The sequence below is a fragment of the Anser anser genome (genome assembly GCF_964211835.1).
Source record: "Anser anser genome assembly, chromosome: 18".
Classification (NCBI taxonomy): domain Eukaryota; kingdom Metazoa; phylum Chordata; class Aves; order Anseriformes; family Anatidae; genus Anser; species Anser anser.
The window spans coordinates 1,147,619-1,170,997 of record NC_139739.1 but is presented as its reverse complement, the minus strand read 5'-3'; the positions used below and the strand labels follow the sequence as shown (position 1 = coordinate 1,170,997).

Below are 23,379 nucleotides of genomic sequence, written 5' to 3'. Positions count from 1 at the left end.
GGGGGGAGCCGGAGGAGGACGGGCGGGGGTGGGCCGGGGAGCCGCGGGCGGGGCCGAAGCGCACGGCGCTGCGCGGGGGCCGGGGCGGCCGCCGGCGCCCTCCCCCGCCGCTCGGCTCGGCTCGGCTCGGCTCCGCTCCGCTCCTCGCTCCGCTCCTCGCTCCCCCGCGCCGGCACCGGCACCAGCGGCAGCCCCAGCCCCCGGCCCCCCGCCCCCGGCCCGGCCCGGCTCGGCTCGGCTCGGCACGGCTCGGCTCGGCTCGCAGCAGCAGCAGCAGCAGCGCGGAGGCTCCGCCGCGCCCGCCGCCGCCGCACGATGCCGGGGCCCCGCGGGCTGTGCCTGCTCGCCCTGCTGCTGGGCGGCCCCGCGGCCCCGCGCCCAGGTAAGCGGGCCGGGCCGGGCCGGGCCGGACCGGGCCGGGCCGGGGCTGCAGCACCGAGCGGGGCTCCCGGGGCACGGCCGGGGTGCGGGGCCCTGCGCCCCCCGCGGGATGTGCGTGGGGACGGGGACGGGGGGTGCATGGGGACGGGCGAAGAGGGGAGGGGGCTGCAGGAACCGGCCGGGACCCCCCGTGCCCGGGGTCCTCGGGACCCCCCCACCCCGCTTCTGCTGCTCCCCGGCCGGGAGGAAACTTCTGGCACGGCTGGGAGCGCACGGACCTGGCCCCGGCCCGTCCCGGCCCGTCCCGTCCCGGCGGCTCAGCACGGCGCCTGCGGACAGCTCCCGGGACGCCGCGGGGAGCCCCGGGGGGGGGCAGCCGGGGGCCGTCGGGAGCCGCGTCCTGCCGGGGGGCCGGGCCCCAGCGGCGGCTGTGCCTGGGGAGCCGGGACCCCCCCCGGGAGCCGGGACCCCCCCGGGAGCCGGGACCCCCCCAGGAGGCTGTGGGGCCACGGCGGGGGTGCGCGGTGCAGGGCAGGGTGCAGGGCTGGGTGCAGGGCTGGCATTCCCGGGGTGGTCTCTCCCGAGCGGGCCCAGGGCACAGCAGCGCAGTGGGAGGTGGGGGGACCCCCCTGCTTCTGCTTCCCCCCCACAAGGAGGGCCCCCGCTGGCCCCTGTCCCGGCGCCGGGTCCCAGCCACCCCGGGGTGCCCGGCAGGTGTTCCCGTCCCGCTGGCCGGGGCGCGGAGGGGGTGGCCGTGGGGCGGCGGTGGCTTACCGCGGGGCTGCGTGTGCTTTCCACGTGTTTGCCGTTTCCACACAAACCGGCTCCCTCTGCCTCTCCCACCGCTGCGATGACAGACCTAAGAATAGGCTCCGGGACCCGTGCGCGGGTGACTTGACAAAGTCACTGCAAACTGGCGCGGAGCCTCCAGATTGCGAATCCGGTGCCTGCTCCGGTCGCTGGTAGCGGGGAGGCTGCGGGGACAGGGCGGTGGGGTCTGTGCTGCTGGCTCCTGCTCCCAGCGCGGGTCGGGCAGAGGGAGAGCTGGGGAGGCCAGTGCCTGTCTGTGCTGCAGCGCTTGTGCAGGGCCCGCGAGGCTGACCTCCAGGGCTGGCGGTGTGGTTTTAGCAGAGATTAACAGCTCCCGGTGTCGGGAGTGCCGTGCAGTGCTTCCTGCCTTGCTTTCATTTCTGTTCTCGTCTCCAGATTGCGCTAAAAGACTTTGACTTTTCAGTCTGAAACCCTGTCTTCCACACAGATTTTGTTTACAGAATCTGTCCTTCTTTCTGGGTAACAAAATAGAAATGAGTGTAGGTTGTGGCATTTTCCCTCGCACCTGGATGTGTTTGTGCTCCCTGTATGACCGTGCATGTACGTGCTAAGGAATCAGACCCGGGGTCTGTCCACGGTTGACGACATCCTGTTTCAGCCCAGGGACACACAGAAGGACCCGTTTCTCCGCCGTGCTACAAACACTCTCGCCCAGGCAGCTAGCGAGCTGTGCTGGGAGCCGTGCCCGGGCAGCCGCCGGCTGGGGGGCCAGGGGGGCTGGGGGGGACCAGGGGTCCGGGTGCTGCCAACCGGGGGCAATCAGGGTGCTACCAGCCTTACAGCAGCTGGGGGCAGAAGGCCCCCTGCCCCTCGGCAGCTCCCGGTGGGAACAGCGGCACAGCCCGGCTTCTCAGGAGCAGGATTTGGCCCTTATGGCAAGCACGATCTGTCATCAATCTCAGGGTAGGAGAACGCGGCGTACTGAACTCCTCCGGTGTTGGCAGAGAGGGAGCTGATAAAGAGCTGACCCCTTGCGAGGCTCAGTGAGTCACCGCTGCAAGCCCCAGCTCCGCGCAGGCAGCGCCAGCCCCGGGGGGGGTCCTGCTGCCTGCCGGGGCCGTGGCCCCAGCTCCGAACGGGACCCTTTGTGTGCTGTGAGCGGGTGGGGGGCAGCACCGGACCCTGCCAGGGGACCATTCCTTGCCCTCCATCTGCCTGACCTTTCGGCTCCTTCTCTGAAGAAGCCGCCGGTGCCACACGCCGCGCACCCATCGCTCGCTCTGCCGGTGCCTTTTCGGTGCCCGGCACTTGTGGAGTCACCTCGGCCAACAGCGAGGAGCTGGGGAAGCAGCTCCCGGCAGCATCGCTCCTCGCCCACCTGCAGCCCGAGCAGTGCAGCCAGGGGTTGAGGTCTGGGGGGGCCGGGGGCCAGGAATGCTGCTGCTCCGTCCTGTGGGGCCCCCAGGGGACCCCCAGCACCGTGGCGCGGGTGATGCTGGTGACGCAGAGGCCACAAGCAGAGCAGCAAAACCCCCGGTGGACCACAGCAGAACCCGTGGATCCTGAGCAGAAGCACCAGAAGGGGGGTGCTGAGCACTGGAGGGAGGTGCTGAGCACCGGGGGGGGGGCGCTGAGTGCCAGGCTCCGCTGTGCCCCCCCCCCGCTTGCCCTCCTCATCCCCTTCAGCCCGTTCGTGCACGGCTGTCGCGGCAGGGCACGGCGGCTCCCGGCCGCGGGACGAGGGCAGCGCTGCGGGAGGATGCGCCCAGAAATCGGCGTGTCCGGCGGCGAGAAGCGCCGAGCGCGGTCTGCAACAAGTTCGCGGCGTGCTCCCTCTGCAACCAGCAGCACCCCAAGCGGCGCCGTCGCAAGGAAGGAGATAACAGCGTGCGCTCAGCCTGCCGCGGGCTGCGGGGCCGCAGAGAGCGGGAGTGGAGGCACGGGGAGGTGTCAGCGGCCATAGTCATTGCCTCTTCTTTCTTCTCTGCTGCTTAACAGAAAGAACAGGGAGAGTCTGGAGCAGCAGCAATACAATTGAATTAACATCTCAGCCCTCTACTTCTCCCGTGTTTTAGCTACCATGAACGCATAAAGATGCTACGTAAAATGTGCACTCTGTGGATTTTACAGCGTTACGAATGACTTTTTCTATGCATTCCTCATTGAGTGAGGAATGTGATGGAAGTATTAGGGCCCGAAGATGCAGTCTGTGGATTAATTCAGCAAAGTGTGCTCACCTGCCGTACAGAATGCCTCGTATAGGTCTCATAAAAGCAAACGCTGTAAAAAGGGAAGTGCAGAGCATATCAGTGCGTAACCCAGCCACTGTGGCTGTAAGTCAGCTTCTGCTAGGTTCAGGAATTAATAGACACTAAGATACGGATGAGCCAGTACACACGAGGTGTGGCAAGGCATCACTCTGTGTTTATATTATACACGGGTGTTAAAAATGGATGGGGGGACAATGCCACCTCCTTCTGTAGGGGCAGAGCTGGTCAGTGGGGATATTCAGGGACAGAACTGAGCTCCGTGCCACTTTTCTATCCCCTTTGGTACAAACAGATTTTCTTTTTTAATGAAATGTGCTCTGTATGATTAAATACCATGCAGCTTTTGATCTAGACTACAAGCAGCCTTACAGATCAGCGTGTTTTACATCCTCTGTCATGGTGATGAGCACTGCCAGTTCCAGTGGGGTTCTGGAAAACAAGGAACCTACCGTGAGCCATCCAAAAGTTATTTACTTGATGGGATTTTATTTTTCAAATATTTGAGAGTGATTACTGAACAGTAAAGTATGCTCCAAGGAAATCCTGTTACAAAACACAGGCTATATTTTAATTAGCATAACACGCAGTTACATGGCTGGAACTGGAGCCTGCCAATAAATGTATCTTGCGGGAGTTCGGGTAGATGCCTATAGAAAATAAAGCATGAGCAGTAGCTTTCCAATTTTCCAGTCCATCAGGATGCATTTGCCCTCTTGTCAGGAGTATGAAATTGCTGAATTCAGTGCTGAGCTGGTGCTGCGTCTGTAGCGCTGGGGCCGCCAGGCACGTGGTGCTCGGGACAGCAGGAGCACCAGTGGAAGGGGGTGCTGAGGCTCTTCCCGCGGGGTCCTGGTGGCGTGGAGAGCTCGGTTATTCGCTGCACCTGGAGAGCGGAGGTGGTGGGAAGGAAGAAGCGAAGGGATGATGGCGCTGGGCAGGCTGCCGTGGGGCCAGGGGGGATTTCGTGTCGCTCTGACTCAGGTTCGCGCGATTCAGCTGCTGCTCGCAGCCACCTTACGTGGCTTTCCAGGGCCCTTCCCAGAGGAGCCTGCTTCCCAAGCTCAGTGTTCGTGCTGGCGAGCACGTGGTGACGCACGGACCAGGTGCACCGGGGACACCCGTACGGTGCCGGCCCTCAGCTGCTCACTCTGCAGCCCTGAGCCCACCCCAGCCTGCATCAGCCGGGATGAAAGGAGGGAGAAAGGCTTTGCTGCAGCAGCCCTTTTCGACCGAGATGCTAACGGAAAGTGTCCTTTATTTCCAGGAGAGGCTGCCGGATGCCTGTCTGGTGTTGCAGCTTGCTAATAGCCCGGTTGTTAAGGATGTTAAGGCTGGTGGTGCAGGGCCCAGGGGAGCAGCCCTGTCATGCCCCAGTGACGCTGTGCCTCCTGCCTCCTGCAGCCTCACCGGGCCGGGAGCTGAGCTGGGGCAGCTCCAGCAGCCCAGCCCCACATTTCTGCTGCTCTTGCAAAGACAGCAGCGCTGCTCGTGGGCTGCCCCCGTGCTGCTGCTTCTCCGGCGGGGTTGCTGCAGGAGCTGTGCCGCTGGGAGGGTGGAGAAGAGAAACACCGAACTTCTGAGCCATGCAGCGACCCCTGGGCAGCCCGGCTCCCTTCCCTCACAGACTTCAGCCGTGGGGATTTCAGAAATTAGAGGAGGTTCTTGCCACCAGTCCCTGACTTGCTTCATGTTCCCCGATGGTCCCAGCTTGGCCTCTTGTCCCCAGGGTCTGCAGCTCCCGGTCCCTCTGCTCCCTGCGGGCATTGCAATGGGCACTGCTCACCTCCCACTGGCATCAGCAGCCGGGCTCCGTGCTGACTGCACAGCCCCGGTCGGTGCCTGCACCCCTCCCAAATTGCTGGGGGGGTCCTCCAAGGGGCCCTGGGAAACGGGTGAGGGCGATCAGCATGAAACTGCAGGACTTTCAGGTATGGGGGGCTGTGGCTGGCGCAGGAAGGGAGGGGACGCTCCTCCTGCTATTTCCAGAGGAGACTATTTCTGGTCCAGCGTCTTCCTTAACTGACGTGGATGTGGGATAGCAAATCCTCTGATGCGTGTTGCTGTGAATTAACATCACGCCGCTAAAGCCGGCGGAGTTGCACTGGTTTGTAGAAGCAAGAATCTCGCCAGGCGGCCCAAACCCTGGCCTGCAGCATGCAGGGGACAGAGCAGAGCCCAGACACAGCAATTTTATTTTTTTTTTCTTTTCCTCCTCCTTTCACTGGTTATGGGCCATAACAGCGGCTGACCCCATGGGACCCGAGTGCTGCCTGAGCCTGGAGCTTTTCTGGTTCAAATCAAGGAGATTCTGCCCAGAGCTCCCAGCTCTGCGCGGGGCAGGGACGAGCACAGGTGCATCCAGACTTTTCTCCGTTTTCCTGACCTCACACTCCCACCGTCTGCAGTAGAAAGGCTCTGGCCGGGAGCCAGGCTTCCACTCAGCCCCTGGAAAGGCCGAACGATGTCAGCAAGTCAGGTCGGGGGCTTGGCTCCGCGGCTTCTCCGGAAGAGCAAGGAGCACAGAAAGGAAAAGGGCAGGATGAAAGCCGGCCAGATGGCTGCGCGAGGAAGGTTCGATGGAGCCTTATGCAGCCGAAAGCCGGCTCCTGGCAGCAGGAGGCAGCACGCAGGCAGCCTGGCCAGGACAGGCAGCCCTGGAGGTGTGATTCGAAATGCAAAGCTTTCGTCTAGAAAGGAAATTCGGTGCCAAATGCGAAAGCATCCAAAAATTCAAACTGTGACAGAAGGAAAATGTGCGGGGCTGATCCTGGAGCCGTGCGATCCGCGCAGCAAAAGGGCTGCCACGTCTGCCCGTCTCGCACGTGCGCACGTCCTGGGCCAGGAGCAGGGCCCGGGACCGGGAGGGGACGGTCGGGGCGCTGGGAAGTGCTCGGTGCCGCCGTGACTGGGGGGCTGCCGCGGGGCTGGGCACATCGGGGCACCGGGGTGAGTCTGCTGCAGGAGCCCCAGGGCGAGGAAGGAGAGGGGGCGGCAGGGGGGGGCTCCCCAAAGGTCTCGCCGCAGTCGCTGTTGGGGCTGGCGTAGTTCTGCGAGCAATGCAGTGAGCTGATAAAGGCAGTAAATTAGTCCGAGCATCCAGGCATAATGGAATGGGAATAACGCGGGGGCAGTGAAAGAACATTCAGGAAATAAGGTAATTCGGGGTGATTTCAGAGCTAGTCAGAATGGCGGAAAATATTTAAAATTCAAGGGAGAATCTCCATCTGACTTTTTAGGGTGGATTAATGGAGCATGTCAACATTTGGTGGATGAGATCCTTCATCTCTAGTAGATCGGCGGCTGGGGGACAATACAGGAGAAAATCATTTCTGATATCCCTTCCACCGCACTCCTGCAGCCCTACAGCTCTTCCCCCTGACAATGGGGCTCCATGACAATGCACAGGCATTAGGCTTGCGTTTTCTGATGATGATTTAAAGTCAATTTCAGTAAAAAAACGGACTATTCCTGACAGCCATAAACTTCCGTTTGCCAAGATACCGAGTCCCTAAATGGAAAGACCGCTCTTGTGCCATCCCTAAAGGCCTCCCCGAGTTCCCAGCACGTCAGCATCATCCTGACTGCAACGAGGAGCTCTGCGAGTGCAGCTTGTCAGATCGCCACTTGGACACACCTCCAGTTTTTCCCCCTTTACGCAGGGTAGAAACAAGGGAAGGAATTAAAATCAGGTAAATGATGCTAGCAGTGGTTACAGATCTGACCCCTTGTCTCAGGGCATTAGCTTGCCTGCCCCTCTGCTGAGACGCGCTCCTGCTCTGTGGGTCCCCTGGGGTGGGACGCAGAGCTCTGCTCTCAACCCCAAGAGCATCCTGAGATGTCAGATGGTTCCCAGCAGCGCCAGACCATGCCCCAGCACCACCAGATGGTTCCCAGCACCACCAGGGCTGGTCAGCTCTGGTGCAGAGGGTCAGATCCCTGAAGCAGCCACCTGTCTGCAAAGCCACCCCAAACCCCAGCCCCCAGCACCTCCTTCCCAGAGCTTTTCCCTGCCTGTAGCCAAAAGCTGCAGGCGAGGCAGGGTCTGCGTTGCTGCTGGGAGCAGACACCTGTCCCGGGTGGCCGTGGGACACGGGAGCCCCTCGGCTTGCACCACGCTGCTGCTGCACCCCCGGGCAACCCGGCTGCTGCTGGCACCCAGGGGTGCGGGGTGGGAGCCCGGCTTGCCAAAGCGCACCAAACCCTGACCAAAAGCTTCATTCCCTTTGCCCCTTATCACCCATCCAGATTATCCACGCAGCACTTATAAAATTGCTGTTGGACACTATATTTACATAAACACGTTAGCCAATGGGGTCTAAAGCTCCAGCGAGCTCTAAATGGTGTATTAGGTTGTAGGAAGAGGATTTTATCAATTTACTGAGAGCACAAATCAACAGAGCAGAATTTACAAACCCATCAAAAAGCGAGGTGACAGTTTGGAATTAATCCTCTGCCCGAGGCACACAATGTACCTCCACAAACATCTCACAGCATAAATATAGTTGAGAAATAGCGAAGGAAAACGTAACTCCTAATGCCTTTGTACGCTGCCAGCGAAACGGCTGCGGCATCGTCCGGGAGATGAATGGGGCTAATGCCATTGGAAAGGTGCTGTTGCATCCCACTTTATTTTTATCCGAGACTCCGTCCCCAGCCTGCGCTGTTACAGGGAAATATTTCAATTTGTCTTTGTGCTGTATTCAGAGTTGTCCCAAAATAAATTTCCCCTGATAGTTTTTCTTCCTCATTCGTTCCTTCAAAAAGGAATTCAAAGTAGTTTCTTCGCGCACATGCCCGGAGCGGGCAGAGGAGACGCAAGGAGCAGCACCGCAGCCACCGCATCGGCGGGCACGAGGTGCCCGTGGGTGCTGCGGGTCCCGTGGGGCCAGTTGGCGTGCTGCACGGGTGTCTGCGGCCTGGGACCGAATCTGACCCTCCTTGGCACAGTTGTACAAGGATGGATGCGGGGGGACAGGGGCTCGGCGGGATGCTGCAGGCAGAGCCCTGGCTCCCTGCCATTCACCAGCGTGATGGGCAACAGCACTGCTCACTGCGTGGAGAGAGAAACCTGCTTCGGGTCTCCAAACTGAGCGCCGCATCCTGAAGGACGAGGGTTACTGCTGCTCCTGGGCCCTCGGAGCCGCTCCTCCCGCAGGAGGCGGCGCAGGATCCGTGCGGCCATCTCGTCGGTGAGGAGCTGGAGCTGCTCTCCCAGAAGGGGGTTTATAGCTGACTTTTAGATGAAATCAGTGAGGCAATTTCAATTAAAAGCAAACTTTTCAAGCTATCTGATCAAAAAAAAATATAAAGGCTTCTTTTCAGCTTTTGTTTCCAGCCCACAGAGGAGCCCATGCCTGCCAGCGGTGAAATGGCTGTCTTTATTGTGTAGACGGCTGTGAAGGACATAGCGCGGCGTTTCCCATTTAAGAATGCATTGAAGCTTTCTTGGAATTCATTAGGAAAGGTAGGGAGGGAAGGGTGCAACAAAACAGGAGCCCTTACAGCTACAGCCTAATGTTCTCCTGACAGTGACACATGGGAGGATTAGCCTGTTCCCCCCAGAGGCACATCCTTTCGTTTTTTTTCCAGTGCAAAATGTCTTCTGCAGCATCTACATTCAGAAGCGTTCCCATCCCTCTAGCCGGGGCTTTTCTAGAGTGTCTGCAGCGCGAGGCAGGCTGCAGCCCCCCGTCACGCCGCAGCTGCTCCCCAGCATCGCAGGCAGAGGCCACCACATCTCCTGGCAGGGACCCGCCTGGTGCAACCAGAGCAGCTCTGCTGGGCATCACCACGTGCTGGCTGCTTTCAGCCTTCTGCTGCCTGCTCCTGCCCCGGAGGCAGAGGTTTCCATGCCCCCCAGCCCTCCCCAGGCATTGGGGCCGTGCCGTGGAAGCTGCTCCGGCATCAGGGTGCGGAGCAGGGGGGCTGCACTTCATTACCGCGCGTCGGTACGTTGTCACCCAGCCGCACAAATCGAATTGAGTCACGGCAAATAACATCTCCTCAAGTGACTCAAATTATCCAAGCTGGCTTCCACGGGCAAGGGCGGTATTTTTCCACATTGCTGCTCCACATGCATCAAACCGGCCTCGCAAGCAAAGTCTTTCTTAAATTATACAGCATTGCCTCTTTGATCAAAACAAAGAGCCTGAAAGAATAGCAAAGGCAACAGTCTGCTTGAATTCAGGATTATGAGCCCAGAGTTAGAGTCTGCTCTGAAAAAGACATTCAGCTCTGAAAGATTCCTTCCTGAGTCCCCCTGGCACCGTTCCCAGCTGCAGTCCAGAGCGTTTGCCGGCAGAAAGCACAAGTTATGAGTCTGTGTTGAACCTACTGCCGCTCTTCCTGCTCCGGTTGCTGCTCGCACGAAGTCAGCTGCTGGGTTTCACGTGCACAGCCAGCACCAGCCCCAGCCCGCTGCGCTCAGCCCCGCTGCCCCTCACCGGCTGCTGCTCCAGGAACGCTGCCTGGGCTGCGGCTCTCCTGCAGCGGCGGGTGCAGGATGCGACCGTCCCCAGGGGGTGAGGGCTGGGGAGATGCTGAGCGCCTTGCGAGGGGCAGACGGTGGGCTCTGGGTCCTGGTATCGGCCACCTGGGTTAAACACAGTGCTGCCAGCGTGGAGAGCGGCACCTGAGGGCTGTCCTCACATAGGGGCGGCCCAGATCCACTTCGGCAGCTGCTGGTCATCCCTTGAGCATTCCCAATTGTGTGTCAGAGACAACCCTTAAAAACAGATAGATGTATCTGTGAAATCAATCTTAATCATACTATTCTGCTATCAAAAGTACATTAAAAGCAACTATTACCCTGTAGGAACATAAACAATAGCAGTAGTAGGAAAAACGTACTCAGGCTGGACCACACACTGGTTTTTTATAATTCGCTGATTTGTTACCTGCTGGGAAGAACAGAGTCAGGTATTTTCTCACTGCATTTCCCAGTCAGCAGGGTGTGTCAAAAATAACGATATAGCCAGGAAACACGCACAAGCAATACGACATACGTGTCATGCAGGAAAACACGAGGAACATCTGACGAAGCCCCCTCTGCATGTCGATTCAGGTATCAAAGCACTTGCGGATGGGCTCGGTTGCTGGTGGTCTCTCCCAGAACAGGAGCAGTAAAGCAACTGCGGTGTCAGGCACCTGCCAAATCCTCATTTCGAAGGGAGCAGAAAAGCTGCAAGCTGGAAAGCTGCCCCTGAGGAGCCCCCACGCTGCCCTCCTGCAGGGACCCGGGGGCCAGCCCTGCTCCTGCTGCACCCCCCAACACACCAGGCACTGCTCGCACAAGGCAGGGTTTTGGGAGCAACCTCGAGGGCCAGCATATAAGAGCTTTCAGACTTAAATCAATCCAGCTGTGATTAATGAACAAAACAAGCAATTGTTTACGTATTTTGTTTCCTGATCTTCTGTGTATGGAGCTGCTGGGGGAGAGGGAGGGAGATGTGTTCCGAGCCCCCCGGACTGCTCACCTGGGTGGGATGGGGGCGCGGGGGCGCACGGCACGGGCAGGGCAAGGCGTGCTGCTGCGGGTGCTGCCGGAGGGAAGGGCTCTGCTCTCTGCCACCGGGGAGCACCAAGTCTGCTTTGCCCCTTTACGAGAGCCTTCTCGCCCCAGCTTGGCATTCCGGGGGAGCATGGGGGCTCCTGGGGGCGAGCAGAGGCCTGGCAGCAGCACCGCGAGCGGAGGGCCAGGCGCTGGTCGTGCGTGATGGCTCGCGGGGCACGTGGAGCTGCTGAGCTCCGGGAGGCTCGTTAGCAGGGGGAGGCTCGTCAGCAGGGCGCAGGGGCTGCTCCGAGCGGCCGTGCCTGCCATCTATGCCCTGGTGCGCTCGCGCTCTCAACAAAGAGCTTGTCATCTTTGTTCCCGATGTACTTGCACCCCCACAAAGGCTATCATTATCCTTTCTGTTATAATTAAGATCAATCAAATGGAATAATAGAGCAGAGGTCAAGGAAGGCTTTTACTTCCTTGGGGAATAAGGGACTGCTTTCGTCAGAAATACCAGGGAGCCAGTTTAATTGTTCCAAATCTCAGAAATTACTATCATGCCTTATAATTGCATGTCCTCCTGTATCGGAGGGAGGAGGCCACCGAGAAGTCCTTTGTTTCAGAGCACGCTCGCTGCCTGGCCCCAAGGCCGGCCCCACAGAACTCACCTGGTGGGCACCGAGGGAGCCCCGCAGCCTCCGCACTCCCCCACAGCCCTGGGGGCTGCTCCTATCGAGCAGCATGGCTAGATTAATATTTACCAACATCTGACGGGTAATGTCACCGGTACCGGGCTGGTAGGAAACTCTGAGCGCGTGTGGGTGCGGAGCTTGCAGCAGCCCCCTCCCCGAAGAGCCAGGCTGGCAGGACACGGAGCTGTCCCTGGGAAGTGGGGGACCCAGCAGATGGCCACCGTGGCCTGCCCCGGCGTGGCTCTTTGCACCGAGGTCACCCGAAGGCTTGTGGTGCGTTTGCAAAGGTGCAAGAGGCGTGCGGCGTGGCGTGATGGGGTGCGGTGCCGTGCGGTGCCGTGCGGTGTGGTGCAGCATTGCACCGCAGTGCGGCTCCCCTGAGGCTGCCTCACTGCTGGGGCAGCGGGGCTGGGCAGGGGCTCGTCCAGCACGGCTTGACTGCCACTGGGACCGCGACTGTGCAGGCGCAAGCAGCTTCTCTGTGCCATGGCAATTCAGCACGGACCCACAGACCGGTGTTGGGAGCGGAAGGGCTGGGACGGGAGCACTCTTGGGCCAGCCTCCCAAGTGCCACCCAGCTGCTCAGCCCCGGGCACAGGCTGAATTCTGCAGGGCAGGGCGCAGCGCCCAGGGCTGCCGCGTCCCCTCTCCTCACTCAGCAGGGATGCGGTGCTGCCCTCGCCACGCTGCGCCCCGGAGCTGCACCGATGCCTCTGCCGGGCAGGGCAGGGCTGGGTCAGGGTGCAGCCTTGCTGTGGGGCCGTGCCGTGGGGCTGCACTGTGCCTCCGGCGGGGAGGGTACCGCCACTCTGCCACCACGCAGGAGGACCCTGCTTCTTGGCTGACGCTGCGACGGCTAATGGAAATATCTTTGCTATCCGTATTAATTAAAATAAAGTGCAACGGCTCGTCGTTAGGCTCTGTGGGAGAAGCCGTACATAGGTTATCATCATCCAGCAAGACACAGTGCAGAAATGGAATTAGTTCTGCCAGGCCGTACTTAAAACACAGCTCACCGATGACTGATACAGCTGACAATTAATTTTATAAGAAGCAGTGCCACTGAAGTGAAGGAAGGTGGGGAGCAGCAGCAGCTGCCGCCCGCCTGCCCGGCGTGGTGGCCCCGGGGTGGGCTGGGGGCCCCGTCCCCGTGCAGGGCAGGGCAGGGTGAAGCCCCCCCTGCCAGCCCAGAGCTGCTGCTCTGCCTCCAGCAGGAGGAATGCCTTTTTACGGGAAAAAAAGCAAAATAAAAAGATTGAAATTTAGATTTCTTTAGCCAAAACTTTTCTAAAGACAGGCTCGTTTCTGGAGGTTGGGGCTTTGCCAGGACAGCTACCCAGGCAGCTCATGGGGCACGGCCCCATCCACAGCGGTGCTGGGCACTCCGGGTGCTGCGGTGCTGCCGTGAGCTGAGCCGCGCTGCACTGGGCAAGACGAGGGAACAGGGGTGCAGCCAGATCCCAAACTGCCGTGACACGGCGAGGAACAGGCAGCTGACGTGCTTTGTTGCTTTCCTCTGAGGGAAAATGCCAAGTGGCGAAGGAGGTGACTCTGACAAAGTGCATCACGTCTCCCCCGTGGGGTTTCAAGCTGACAAACAGCGTTTGGGAGCAGCACGTGCCCTGTCCCTGCCCCGTGGGCCGCCTCGTGCCGGCGATGCCGCTGCTGTGCCGGGCCTGGCACCGGCACGGGGCTGGGGGTGCTGGGCCCTGCCCCGGTGCTGGCAGCCTCCGGAGCTCCGGCAGCCCCGTAATCGATGCGGCCCAATAACTGCGATAACCACAGCCATCAGTAACCCAACACTTTTCCTGCCTTCCTGACTGCGAGCAGCGGGACTGTTCGCAATCTGTCAGGAATCATTAGGCGCCAGAGCCGCGTAATTTCGGAGGAGTGCACCAGGGGTCTTTTCAAGGGCAGCAGGCAGTGACAGCCAGCAGGCGGGGAGGTTCTGCACGGCCTCTGAGAGGGGAGGGAATGCGAACAACGGCATTTCTCGGGGAAAGTTTGTGCCCCAGGGGCAGGTAAGGGGGGGGACGACACAAGCACCCCTGTGCAGCGGGACAGAGCCACCTCGGCACCCAGAAAAGTGATGGAGCAGAGCCCCGCTTTGTCCCCAGGGAGGCAGGGGCATGCAGGTGGGCACAGCCTGGGGGTGGGAGAAGCCCCCGCACCCCAGGGCCACCCCCCTGCAGCCTTCCCCCGGCCAGCCCCTGCTTGCCCTGCCCAGCAGAGCTGCCTCGGGGTGCCCCGAGCCCCCCAGGGGCAGGCATACAGCGCTGCCAGCAGCCCCCTGAGCCACCTGAGCCCCCCGAGGTTGCCGCCTGTCTGTTCTGCTCTCGGCAGCTTGGACGGGATCCACATTTGGATTCCTGTTCCGTGCTGCGAAAGAAATACAAATCTTGCCAGGCAGCTCTGGCCAAGGCAGCTCGGCTGTACCCCCCGCGCCCTGCGGCGCACGGAGCTGTGCCCTCAGCTCCGGCAGGAGCCCTTCGCGAGGCTGCGATGTTGCGGTGAGGAGCGTGGGGCGGTTCTGCTCACCTGGGTCCCTAACGCTGCGTTGTCATTTCGTATTTTCTTTTCCGGAGTGGAAATCAAATCAAACCAAGCAGCGAACGCGCTCCAGACAGGTAGAACAAAATCAGGAGATTCTGAATAGTCGGATAATCCGCGGATGTGACCGCCTGGGAGTGAGAGCATGAATGATTTATAACTACGCAGAGAAATAGTCATTTGTTATAATTAGACTAAACTTTGTGTCCCAGCTGTTTTAGGGCTGTGTGTTTGTGATGGTTTCCCAGCAGTGCCCGGACACAGGCGGGTTCAGCTAACCCAGAGGGTTGTCGGTGCAGCGCTGCTGTGCCCAGTGCCACGCGTGCCAGGGCCAGGATGAGGCCGACAGGGGACACAAGCAAAGGTGGGGGGAGCAGGGGACAGGGGAAGGTGGCCACCAGGTCACTGCCCAGCACCGTGGGTGCTCTGAACAGAGGGATGCCAAGGGACACATGGACAGCCCCTGTCTGGCACCCTGCTGCCAGCGCCTTGGGGACATCAGAGCTTTTGGGGCAAAGCCCTTCTGGCTGTGCTGTACGGACCCTTCCCGGTGTGGGGCAGCTCAGGAGGGTCCCAGGACCACCACGGCTCTGCGGTAGGGGCTGCAGGGGCAGAGGACCGGTGTGCCCTGTGCGGGGGTGAAGCTGAGCGTGGCTGGGGCAAGCTAAGCTGTGGTTCAGCAGGGCTGACCTGCTCCCGAAGGGTTAATCGCAGCACTCGCTTCCCAAGATCTGCTACAGCACATCTTAATAGTGATGGAAGATTAATTATTTTAGTCTCAGATAGCTGACTAGAATGGGCTTTTTGTATCTAAATATACTCTCTCTTTAGGAACCCATTTAATTTTATACCCTGATATAGATGACTAGGCTGGATGATTAGTTGAGAAAGAAGGAGCTTCTCTTCCCCTAGTTCAATTTGTAGCCTGAAAGGCTGCCAGAATGCTCCATTTCCTCCCTGTGGGCCAGCGCTGGGGAACCAGCACCCCGGCACCGCATCGCGCTGCCCTCGCCCCCTGCCCTGTGTGAGCGACCTGGGGGCGCAGGGGGGCAGTGACACGGGGGGGGTCGTGTGGGGCAGGGCAGGTCCCATCCCATGGTGGTGGGGCTGCAAGGGGCCAGCCTGGTGCACACCTCTGAGCGTGGAGGTTTGGTGGGCAGGGTGACCCTGCGGGGAGCCTTCTGGTTGCACCGGGTGAGGCCCGGCCCTAGGAAGGGGAAATTCTCCGTGCCACCACCCTGCCACCACGGGCGAGGGGTGCCCGTGGCTGGTCCGCGGGGACACGGGGACCGCAGGCAGCGGCTGCAGCGTCACAAAGTGCCCCCGGAGCCGTGGGAGCTGGCGTGGCCAAAACAAATGCCTGCGAGTCAAAGTCGTATCGATTCCAGCTCCATGAAGCAGCACTGGGGAGGAAAATCCATTTTCCTCATAGCTGGGAGAAGTGTATAATTTCCAGGCATCTGTCAGGCGGCCGCGGATCGTTAGAGCAGTTACAAGCTTCTCCGGAGCATGGGGGGAGAGGTTTGCAAGTTTAATTCGTGTATTTGTTGCGGTAAAGCAAATCAGGCACAAGCAGTACATAGCCCCTGTTAAAGCGGGTTTTTGGACGAGCGTTTCATTGCCAAAATGTTCCCCACCCCCTGAGCAACCCCTGCCACAACCCCTGCTCGCCCACGGCCAGGCCTCAGGGCTTTTCGGCCCCTTTCAGCCCGGAGCTGAGGCCAAGTGCTTTCAGAACGGGATTTCTTGCAGCTGTCAGCCTGCGCGTGGCCGCAGCATCCTTCACCTGCTGCTGTTCCCTGCTTGGAGCACCCGAACAATGCTGGTGCCCCCACGGCCCCCCTCATCCCCAGCATCAGCTCTCCAGCACCTCGTCCAGTAGCATCCTCCTGCCACCACCCCATTTTCTTCTTGACGCTTCTTGGGTGCCGTTTACCTGGCTCTGCAGTTTTCTGGCCCCGAAGAGCTGCAGCCTCCCAGCCCTCCCTCAGTTCCCTGCTCCGCCACTGGATGCGGCCGCAGCCCCTCTTGGGTGAGGAGCTGGGGTCAGCTCTGCCGCTCGCTCCGTGCTGTGGGGACGTGGTGTCCCAGGGTTTTGGGGATGTGGTGTCCCAGGTATGTGGGGACGTGATGTCCCAGGGACATGGGCACAGGAGTCTGTAGGGACCAGCTCAGCGCCTCTGCGGACACGGAGGACCCCAGCACCCCGCCGAGCCCTGCCCTCCCAAGGGGTTCCTTTCCCTGCGCGCTGCATTTCACCTGTGGTTGCAGGGCAGACCGGCAGCACAGAGCTGCCACGGCACAGGGAAGCCAGGTCCGTGTCCTTGTGCCCTCCCTGGCCACGGCGCTCTGCCACCGCCGCGCCGCCAGCATCCTCTGCCTGTAATGAGCGGTTTCCATGGCAACCTTATTTGAGCGTTGCTAGTGACACAGATGTAAATTTTAAAATGAAATATTCAGACCACAGTGCTACGAGCATAAATAAGCCCCTGCGCATGGCTAATTCGCCATCAACTTAAAGGCGCTCCGAAGCCCCCCGGGGCCACCCGAGCCCCGGTGGCGTGCGGCGGTCTCCGGGGGACCACAGCCCTGTCTGGCAGCCGGCAGGGCCAGCACAGCCCCGAGCTGCGGGGCGGCAGCACGTCGGGCAGCAGAGGTGCTGCACCAGCCTCAGCACCCGCCCGGGGGGCTGCAGGTCGGGGGGTTTTGTTGTCCCGACTCCCGATAACCGCAGCGAATCCTGACCTCCGGCACCCCGCGGCTCGCTCCGAGCCCCCGGCTGTGCCGCAGCTCATTTCTTGGCTGTAGATCAAGCCATAGGAGAATTATTTTCTATTTTCTCTGATTGCGATATGAACATTTGGATGAAGCCCATCTCGAAGCCTTCCCGTCCCTGCTCACCGGCTCGCTGCCGCACAAAATAGCCTTTGCGCATGACGCTGGATCAGAACCACACGATGCGAGGGGCAGATACTCCTCTGGCTGAGTTATCTGCGCTCCCACATGTATGACTCACTGATGATTAGATTGCTACTATTTTATTTGCTTATAAGTTGAACTGTCAGGATGCTAAGGAAACTTCTTTTTCCACTGGAAAACTTAATTTGCTGAAATAGTAACTGCGGGAGAGAGCAGGTTTCACATTTCCTGTTGGATATCCAGGCGGTATCATTCAGTTTTGACATTTTGAAAATGAAAGACTGTTTTGATTCAGCTTTTTCTGCTCTTCAAGATTTAAGGCAAAAATGTTTTAAGACTTGAAACCAAACCAAAACGTTTCCAAGCCATCACACCGGCGTGTTTTGATGGACCCCACCTGCTTTTTTTCAGATCCCTGCTTCACACTCAAGCTGTCTTTTTCTCTTCTCTGTGACGGTGAAACCTCCGCGGTGCTCGCTGGAGGTGGGCACGGGGTGGCAGCCCCCAGGATCACAACGTGCTCCTTCCCACCCGTGCTGCCCTCCAGCAACATGGGCAAGGGGTTGCATCAGGGGATGCTCCTCGATGCCCCGCTTCCATTTGAGATAAGGACCAGCCCTACATGAACTTGTGGAAGAAGGAAGTTTGGGATTTAATCAGCAGTGCGTGCGTCTGAAGCATTGCAATGCACAGGAAATCTGACCGTGTGGGTGAGAATGGTGCTGGCAGTGCTCAGAGCGTGGTCCTTGCTGGGCGAAGCCAAGGAACCCCTCAAGAAAAAGCCAGAAAGCTGGGAAGGGCAAGGGCAAGGGCTGGCTTTTCCCCGCGGGAGCTGCAGCCACCTTCCCCCTCCGTCCCCAGCCGCAGGGCCCGGCGGTCCTCCCCTCCTGGGGGGACTCGGCTGCTTCCCGGGAAGCGCTGCAGGGGCTGGGGCACGCAGAGGCCGGGGTGCATTGAGGTATGCTGGGGTTCACTGGGGAGTGCTGGGGTGCACTGGGGTGCACTGGGGTGCAGGACCACTCCTGGCACTTGGGCACGGGCTCGTGCAGGACGCCCTGTGCGGACCCGCTGCCTGCAGACTGAGCGCCCCATCAATCCGCCTCAGCCCGGCGCACGGAGCGTGGGGTCTGAGCAGCATCGTTAACAGCATCCGTGTAAGCTTCTCAGGGCTTCTGGTATAATCAGCTCACTAAAACCTTGAGGACAGCAGCTCCTGAACTCGAGCAATCAAGCCACAGTCCTCTGGCAGCCTGGGAAGGGGCGCGCGCAGCCAGGCAGCGATAGCATCAGTATTAGTAATGGGAACCCGGCGATACAGCTACTCACGGTTTAGCTCTTTCAGGAGCACAGCAGCAAAATGAGTGCCTTATGATTATTTCAGCATCCTTTTATCAAGCTTTTGCAGTTCCCTAATTCCTCTAAGCCCCTCCAGCTGAGATCCTGGCAGCAATCAGATTTCCCCGCTCTCTGCGGCGCGGCGTGGCTCCAGCAGCGCACAGGCGCGTGCCACCGCCGGCCGTGGGACACGGACCTGGCACCCCGGCTGGGACACGGGGGATCCATGTGTCCTTGGTTTGTGAACAGCACGTGCAGGCTGCTCTTCGTGAGGGAGCGCTGAAAGGGCTGCTTCACTTTTATGGAGAGCGAGAGCTGGTAGTAAATGAAATCGTGGCAAAGGGGAGAGCTTTGGCTCGCATTTAATTAGCTTTTTTTCAGTTGCCGGGACTTACAATCTCATTCACTGCTTTGCTTAATACGTGACATTTCACTCATTTGGGCCATCAAAGCAAATTCCAAGGCCACGACCTGAAATCTGTCGCTGTGTGTGCACAGAAAGCAGGTTTATTTCTGAGCAGCAGGAAAAACAAACGTCTTCAAAAGCGCAAGACAAAACCGCCCTGGCTGGGCAGGCGGCTGGTGCCCTGCGAGCAGGGTGCCCAGGGCAGGGAGGCTGCCGGGGCCGTCTGCAAGCGCTGCCGGGGCTCCGAGCATCCCTCCCAGCCTCCAGCCACCTCCGGGGCGTTACTGAGCCGGTGACAACATAAACCCTTGTACGCTGCGATAGCTCTGCTTTCTGCAGAGCTGGTTTAGCAGATTAGATCAAGGTCAAACACGATCATGTCTCTTCCACCAGCTCGGTATCTCCGGATCGATTGTGCAGAGCTGAAGGGATTTCGGCAGCCGGGCAGGTTCCTGCTGCTCCTCCCCTCCGCAGCCCGGCCTCCCAGCTGGCAAGGGGCACGGGCATCCTGCAGCACCCAGGGGACATCAGACAGCCTCAGCCCATGCTGGTGGTGGCTGCAGGGACCGAAAGCACAAGGGGAAAAGCAGATTTCTTGCATAAGTTGCAAGCTTAATATTTTTTTTCCTGTAAATATTTGCTCAAACACATCATCTTAAAGGCTGTAATGCGGAGTTCAGGTGGAAACTGTCGCAGGGCCCTGCAAGGGCAGAGGAGATGTGCTGCAGCAGCAGTCAGACATTGAGCCCATGTGGCCCAGGACACCCCAGACAGAGCTGGCGGGGCTGGCAGGGCTCAGAGCCGTGCTTCTTGCCCCCAGGGGGGGCTTCTGCAGGCAGCAAACCCGGAGATGCCGGTGGGAAAGAGGTGTGGGGATGCCCAGGCCAACCTGTGCCCCGTGCCCAGCTGGCCCCTGCACCCCGGGGACGTGCCGGAGCGCGGCGCTGGCTTGGAGGCGATGCGCTCAGGAGTTGGCATCGTTAGTTACTGCTCTTTCTTGTAGTGAGGAGGATGCCCTAATTCGTCAGGGACTCCAGAGCCCCCCCACATCTTCATCTCCCCCCTTCAGCCCGGCCGGCATTCGCTTCCCTGAAATACGCATTTGCCCTTTACAAACTAAAGCCTGTTAAGTATCTCATTACGGAGCCGCTACACAGAGTGTTTTATTTCATGCTTTGTTAAGGACAGAACTGTTTAAATGCATCCTGGCAAAGGATCTAATAAGAAATTAGTCAACTTTCTGAAAGCATAAAATACGGCTTAGCGGCGACATCCATTAAGAATCGAAGAGCACACGGCAAATAACCTGGGGACGCTTCCTGCTGCTTCTGCTAACGCGGCGACTTCAAGGGTGCAGGTTCCTGCGGGAACACCCCGGCTGTCCCGCCGTGTCCCCCTGCCAGAGGCCCCCTCCATCTGCGTCCTGGGGCCAGCGGCCTCTTCCTTGTCTGACATCCCCATCCTGTCCCGTAAAGGAGAACCCGCTGCCGAGCACGGGCCACCGGGCAGAGCCGCGGCCGGAGCAGCCACCAGCAGTGAGTCCCATCCAGGGACCAGGAGGGGACGCTGGAAGCAGAGGAGAGCCCAGCAGAGCTGCCAGGGCAGAGCAGCTGCAGGGTGCCCGTCTCGCCCTGACACCAACACCAGCCCGTAACGGGATGAGGAGGAGAGCACGGAGCAGCGAGGGGAGGGTGCAGGGCCCAGCAGCGCCCGTGGGGACCGTGGCACCCAGCCCCGGGGGAGACGGGGCGTGATTCAGAGCTGACACAAGTCAGTGGCTGCAGACGACGTGTGTGAAATGTCTCCTAATGTGCTAAGGGAATTGGCTAATGAATTTGCTGAACCACTGCTAATTAAGGAATTAATATTTTAAGTCGTGGAAAGCATAACAGGAGCGGGGAGAAAGCTCTCGGTGGCTGGGGCCGGCTGCGGTGTGGCTGGGGCTTGGGGCAGGCACTGGCACGGCCCCCCCCCGTCCCAGGGCAGCACCAGCAGCCCCTGCAAGGGGCTCTGCACCCCCCGGGGCAGGAGTGGCCTGGGGGCCATGGGGGCAGTGCCCTGGGGAGCGCCTGCCCCTGCCAGGTGAGCAGGGAGCCCACGGGCTGTGGTGGGGAACGCCCCTGGCTGCTGCTGTTAGCTCACTGCACCTCAGAAGCACCTCTCCTGCCTTTCAAGGCTGGATTTCAGAAACTCCATCCTTCAGGATAGCTCTCCCAGCCCTTGCTGTTCTTTGTTGTGTTCTCTTACCTTTGGACCCTTGGCTCTCACCACAAATTGCTTTGGTTAGCAGAAGACCAAGCAAAGTCAACTTTCCATGGGCCATTTACCCCTGCCCAAGCTGCCCGTGTCTGCGTGCCTGCCCCGCAGGCTCCAGCCGCCCCGTTACACAGCAGGGGATGTTCCCCCCGCTGCACGGTGCCTCCCCTGCTGGCACCGGGCTGCTCTTGCTGCAGAGCATCCCGCTGACCACCTACCTGCTGCTTACCCCTGCGCAAGCCTCAGCAAGAGAAACGATTGCTTGGTGGCAAAGGGGGGTGGCAGGGACCACTGGGATGTTCAGGGCCAGACCCTGCCACCCCATTGCCGCTGCGGGTCCCTTTTCTCCTTGGCCTGTGTGCAGGTGACAATGCCTGGTGTCCCTGGTCCAGCCGGGTGGGTGCTGACACCTTGCAGTGCATGAGCCCAAGCCCTGCAAAGGCCCCGATCCAGCAAGTCCAAGGAAGCAGGGACTGAGCTTTCCACATGCAAGTCACCTCTGCGTGAGCGCACACCTCTGCGGAAAGCAGAGCGGGTACCCGAGTGTTTCCAGGATCAGCACTTAAATATATAATGAGAGGCAACAGATGGCTGGAACAAACAGGCTGGGGGAGCTGCAGAGCAGCCGGAGGATCATGAACAGCATAACAAGCAGCTCCGCCGCGCGTTCTGCAGCGTCACTGCCGCGGCGGGTTTAAGGTCCCTGCAACTTTCTTCCCCGTCAGGCGTCCTCCTGGTGAAATCCTCGGGGCGGGCAGGGAGGAGCAAGGCTGGCGGGGCTTGTGCTCCAGGCATCGTGGCACGGGCAGGAGCAGCTCAGGCTCCTGCAGCCCGGGCAGCGCTGCGGGCAAGCCCTGCCCAGAGCCGGGCTGAGGCTCATCGGCACCCGCCGGCTTCCCCGTGCTCTTGCTGATCCTGTCCTGGTGCCTGGTCCTGGTGCTGATCCTGTCCTGGTGCCCATGCCACCGGCTGCCACGAGACGCCGATGGTGCCCCGCGGTGCTCCACGCTGCCAGCACTGCCACCAGCCGGCAGGACCGCGCTGTCCTGCTCTGCCCCAGTGCTGGTGCTGCCAGCGCAGCACCAGCAGCCCTAACACATCAGAAGCAAACGTTCAAAGGCATTAAAGTCACCAGGCGATGTTAATGGTGGCTGAACTCTGGGAAAACTGCACCCACCCGTGGTAATAACCCTGAAGTGTCCCCACATTCCAGGTCTCACACCAAAAAGCTCCTTTCTTCCTTTCCATGCCGGTCCTACCCTAATTGCTGGAACCTGAAATGCAGAAAATCAGGTTAAATTTAAACGTAAGTGTTGTGCTTTTGTCTGAAGACACTGCAATAGCAATTGTGACGAAATCCCCGGGGTGAGCCAGAGGATCACCGTGCCTTCCCGGAGGACAGCTGGGGCAGGGCACGGGGCTGTGGGGGCAGAACCTTCACCCCCGCTTACACCCCAGGCTGCACGTCCCCGGGCGGCCCCGCTGCTGGGGTTTGACCTCCCTGGGTTTGCACTCGCTGCCCCTTCGGGCTCCGGAGCCTCGCTGCCCCCGTGTCCCCTTGGCGCTGCCCTCAGGAGCCCGAGCACATCCTCCCCATCGCGTTGCGCGCCTCCCCTGGCAACTGCAGTTTCCATGGGAAATGTCGCCGCTCGGCTTCTGCTGGCTTCCTGCAGCACTTCGCGGAGCTGCGGTGCTGCTCAGAGCTTATTTCCCACTGTGGGCTGCAGCCCAGCCAGACCCACCGGTGGGGCAGACGGCCGCGTTTCACGCAGTTAGCTCCCCGGCCGGGCGGCGGCGGCACGGCTCTGCCTGCCCTCACCTCCCGCACGCGGCTTTGCCCCTGCCCGAGGAACGGCTTCGCAGGCCCGGACGGTGCTTTGGTGTGGGGGGCTGGAGGAAGGCGGTCGCGTCTGTCCTCCATCAGGCAGCGGCGGGGGGAAGACAATAGGGAAGAGCCGCGGGCTAATCAGGCTCTGAAATAACCGTATTTGCTGATGGCAATTGCAAAAATAAAGGCTTTTCGTAGCGGCCAGGCAGAGAAACAAACTCAGCGTGAGCGAGCAAACCTCTCTGAACAGCTGACCTCTAGATAAAGAGACCAAATAGCAGCTCTGAAACGGCACGATAAGGCCACCGAGTCCCAGCAGAAAGCCAGCTTTCAGGGAATCAGCACAGGTTCATTACTGCTTCCCCGTAATAAGCACGTTTGGGAGAGCAGCGGGCTTTCAATCAGCCGCCGCTCTCTGGGGGGCTGATTTTGTGCCGCGGGCACAGCTGTAATTTCATGCCCAGAATCGCCGAATT

General features: G+C 60.1%; 1 protein-coding gene and 1 long non-coding RNA gene across 3 annotated transcripts in view; one reads left to right on the top strand and one right to left on the bottom strand.

Annotated features, from left to right (window-relative positions):
* The first annotated feature begins 233 nt into the window (after window positions 1–233).
* Window positions 234–23,379, top strand: part of SEZ6L (seizure related 6 homolog like) — a 38,986-nt gene continuing 15,840 nt past the window's right edge. For both annotated transcript variants that reach the window (XM_083803356.1, XM_083803355.1), the window contains exon 1: window positions 234–382. In XM_083803356.1, coding sequence (XP_083659482.1) covers window positions 316–382 — 67 coding nt within the window. In that variant the 5' untranslated portion in view covers window positions 234–315. The remainder of the gene's footprint in view (window positions 383–23,379) is intronic.
* On the bottom strand, window positions 6,211–23,310 carry LOC310883304. Its single transcript, XR_014573470.1, has 3 exons — window positions 10,427–23,310; window positions 10,230–10,318; window positions 6,211–10,146 (listed from the first exon to the last, which is right to left on the bottom strand). It is a non-coding gene; the product is annotated as an uncharacterized lncRNA (long non-coding RNA).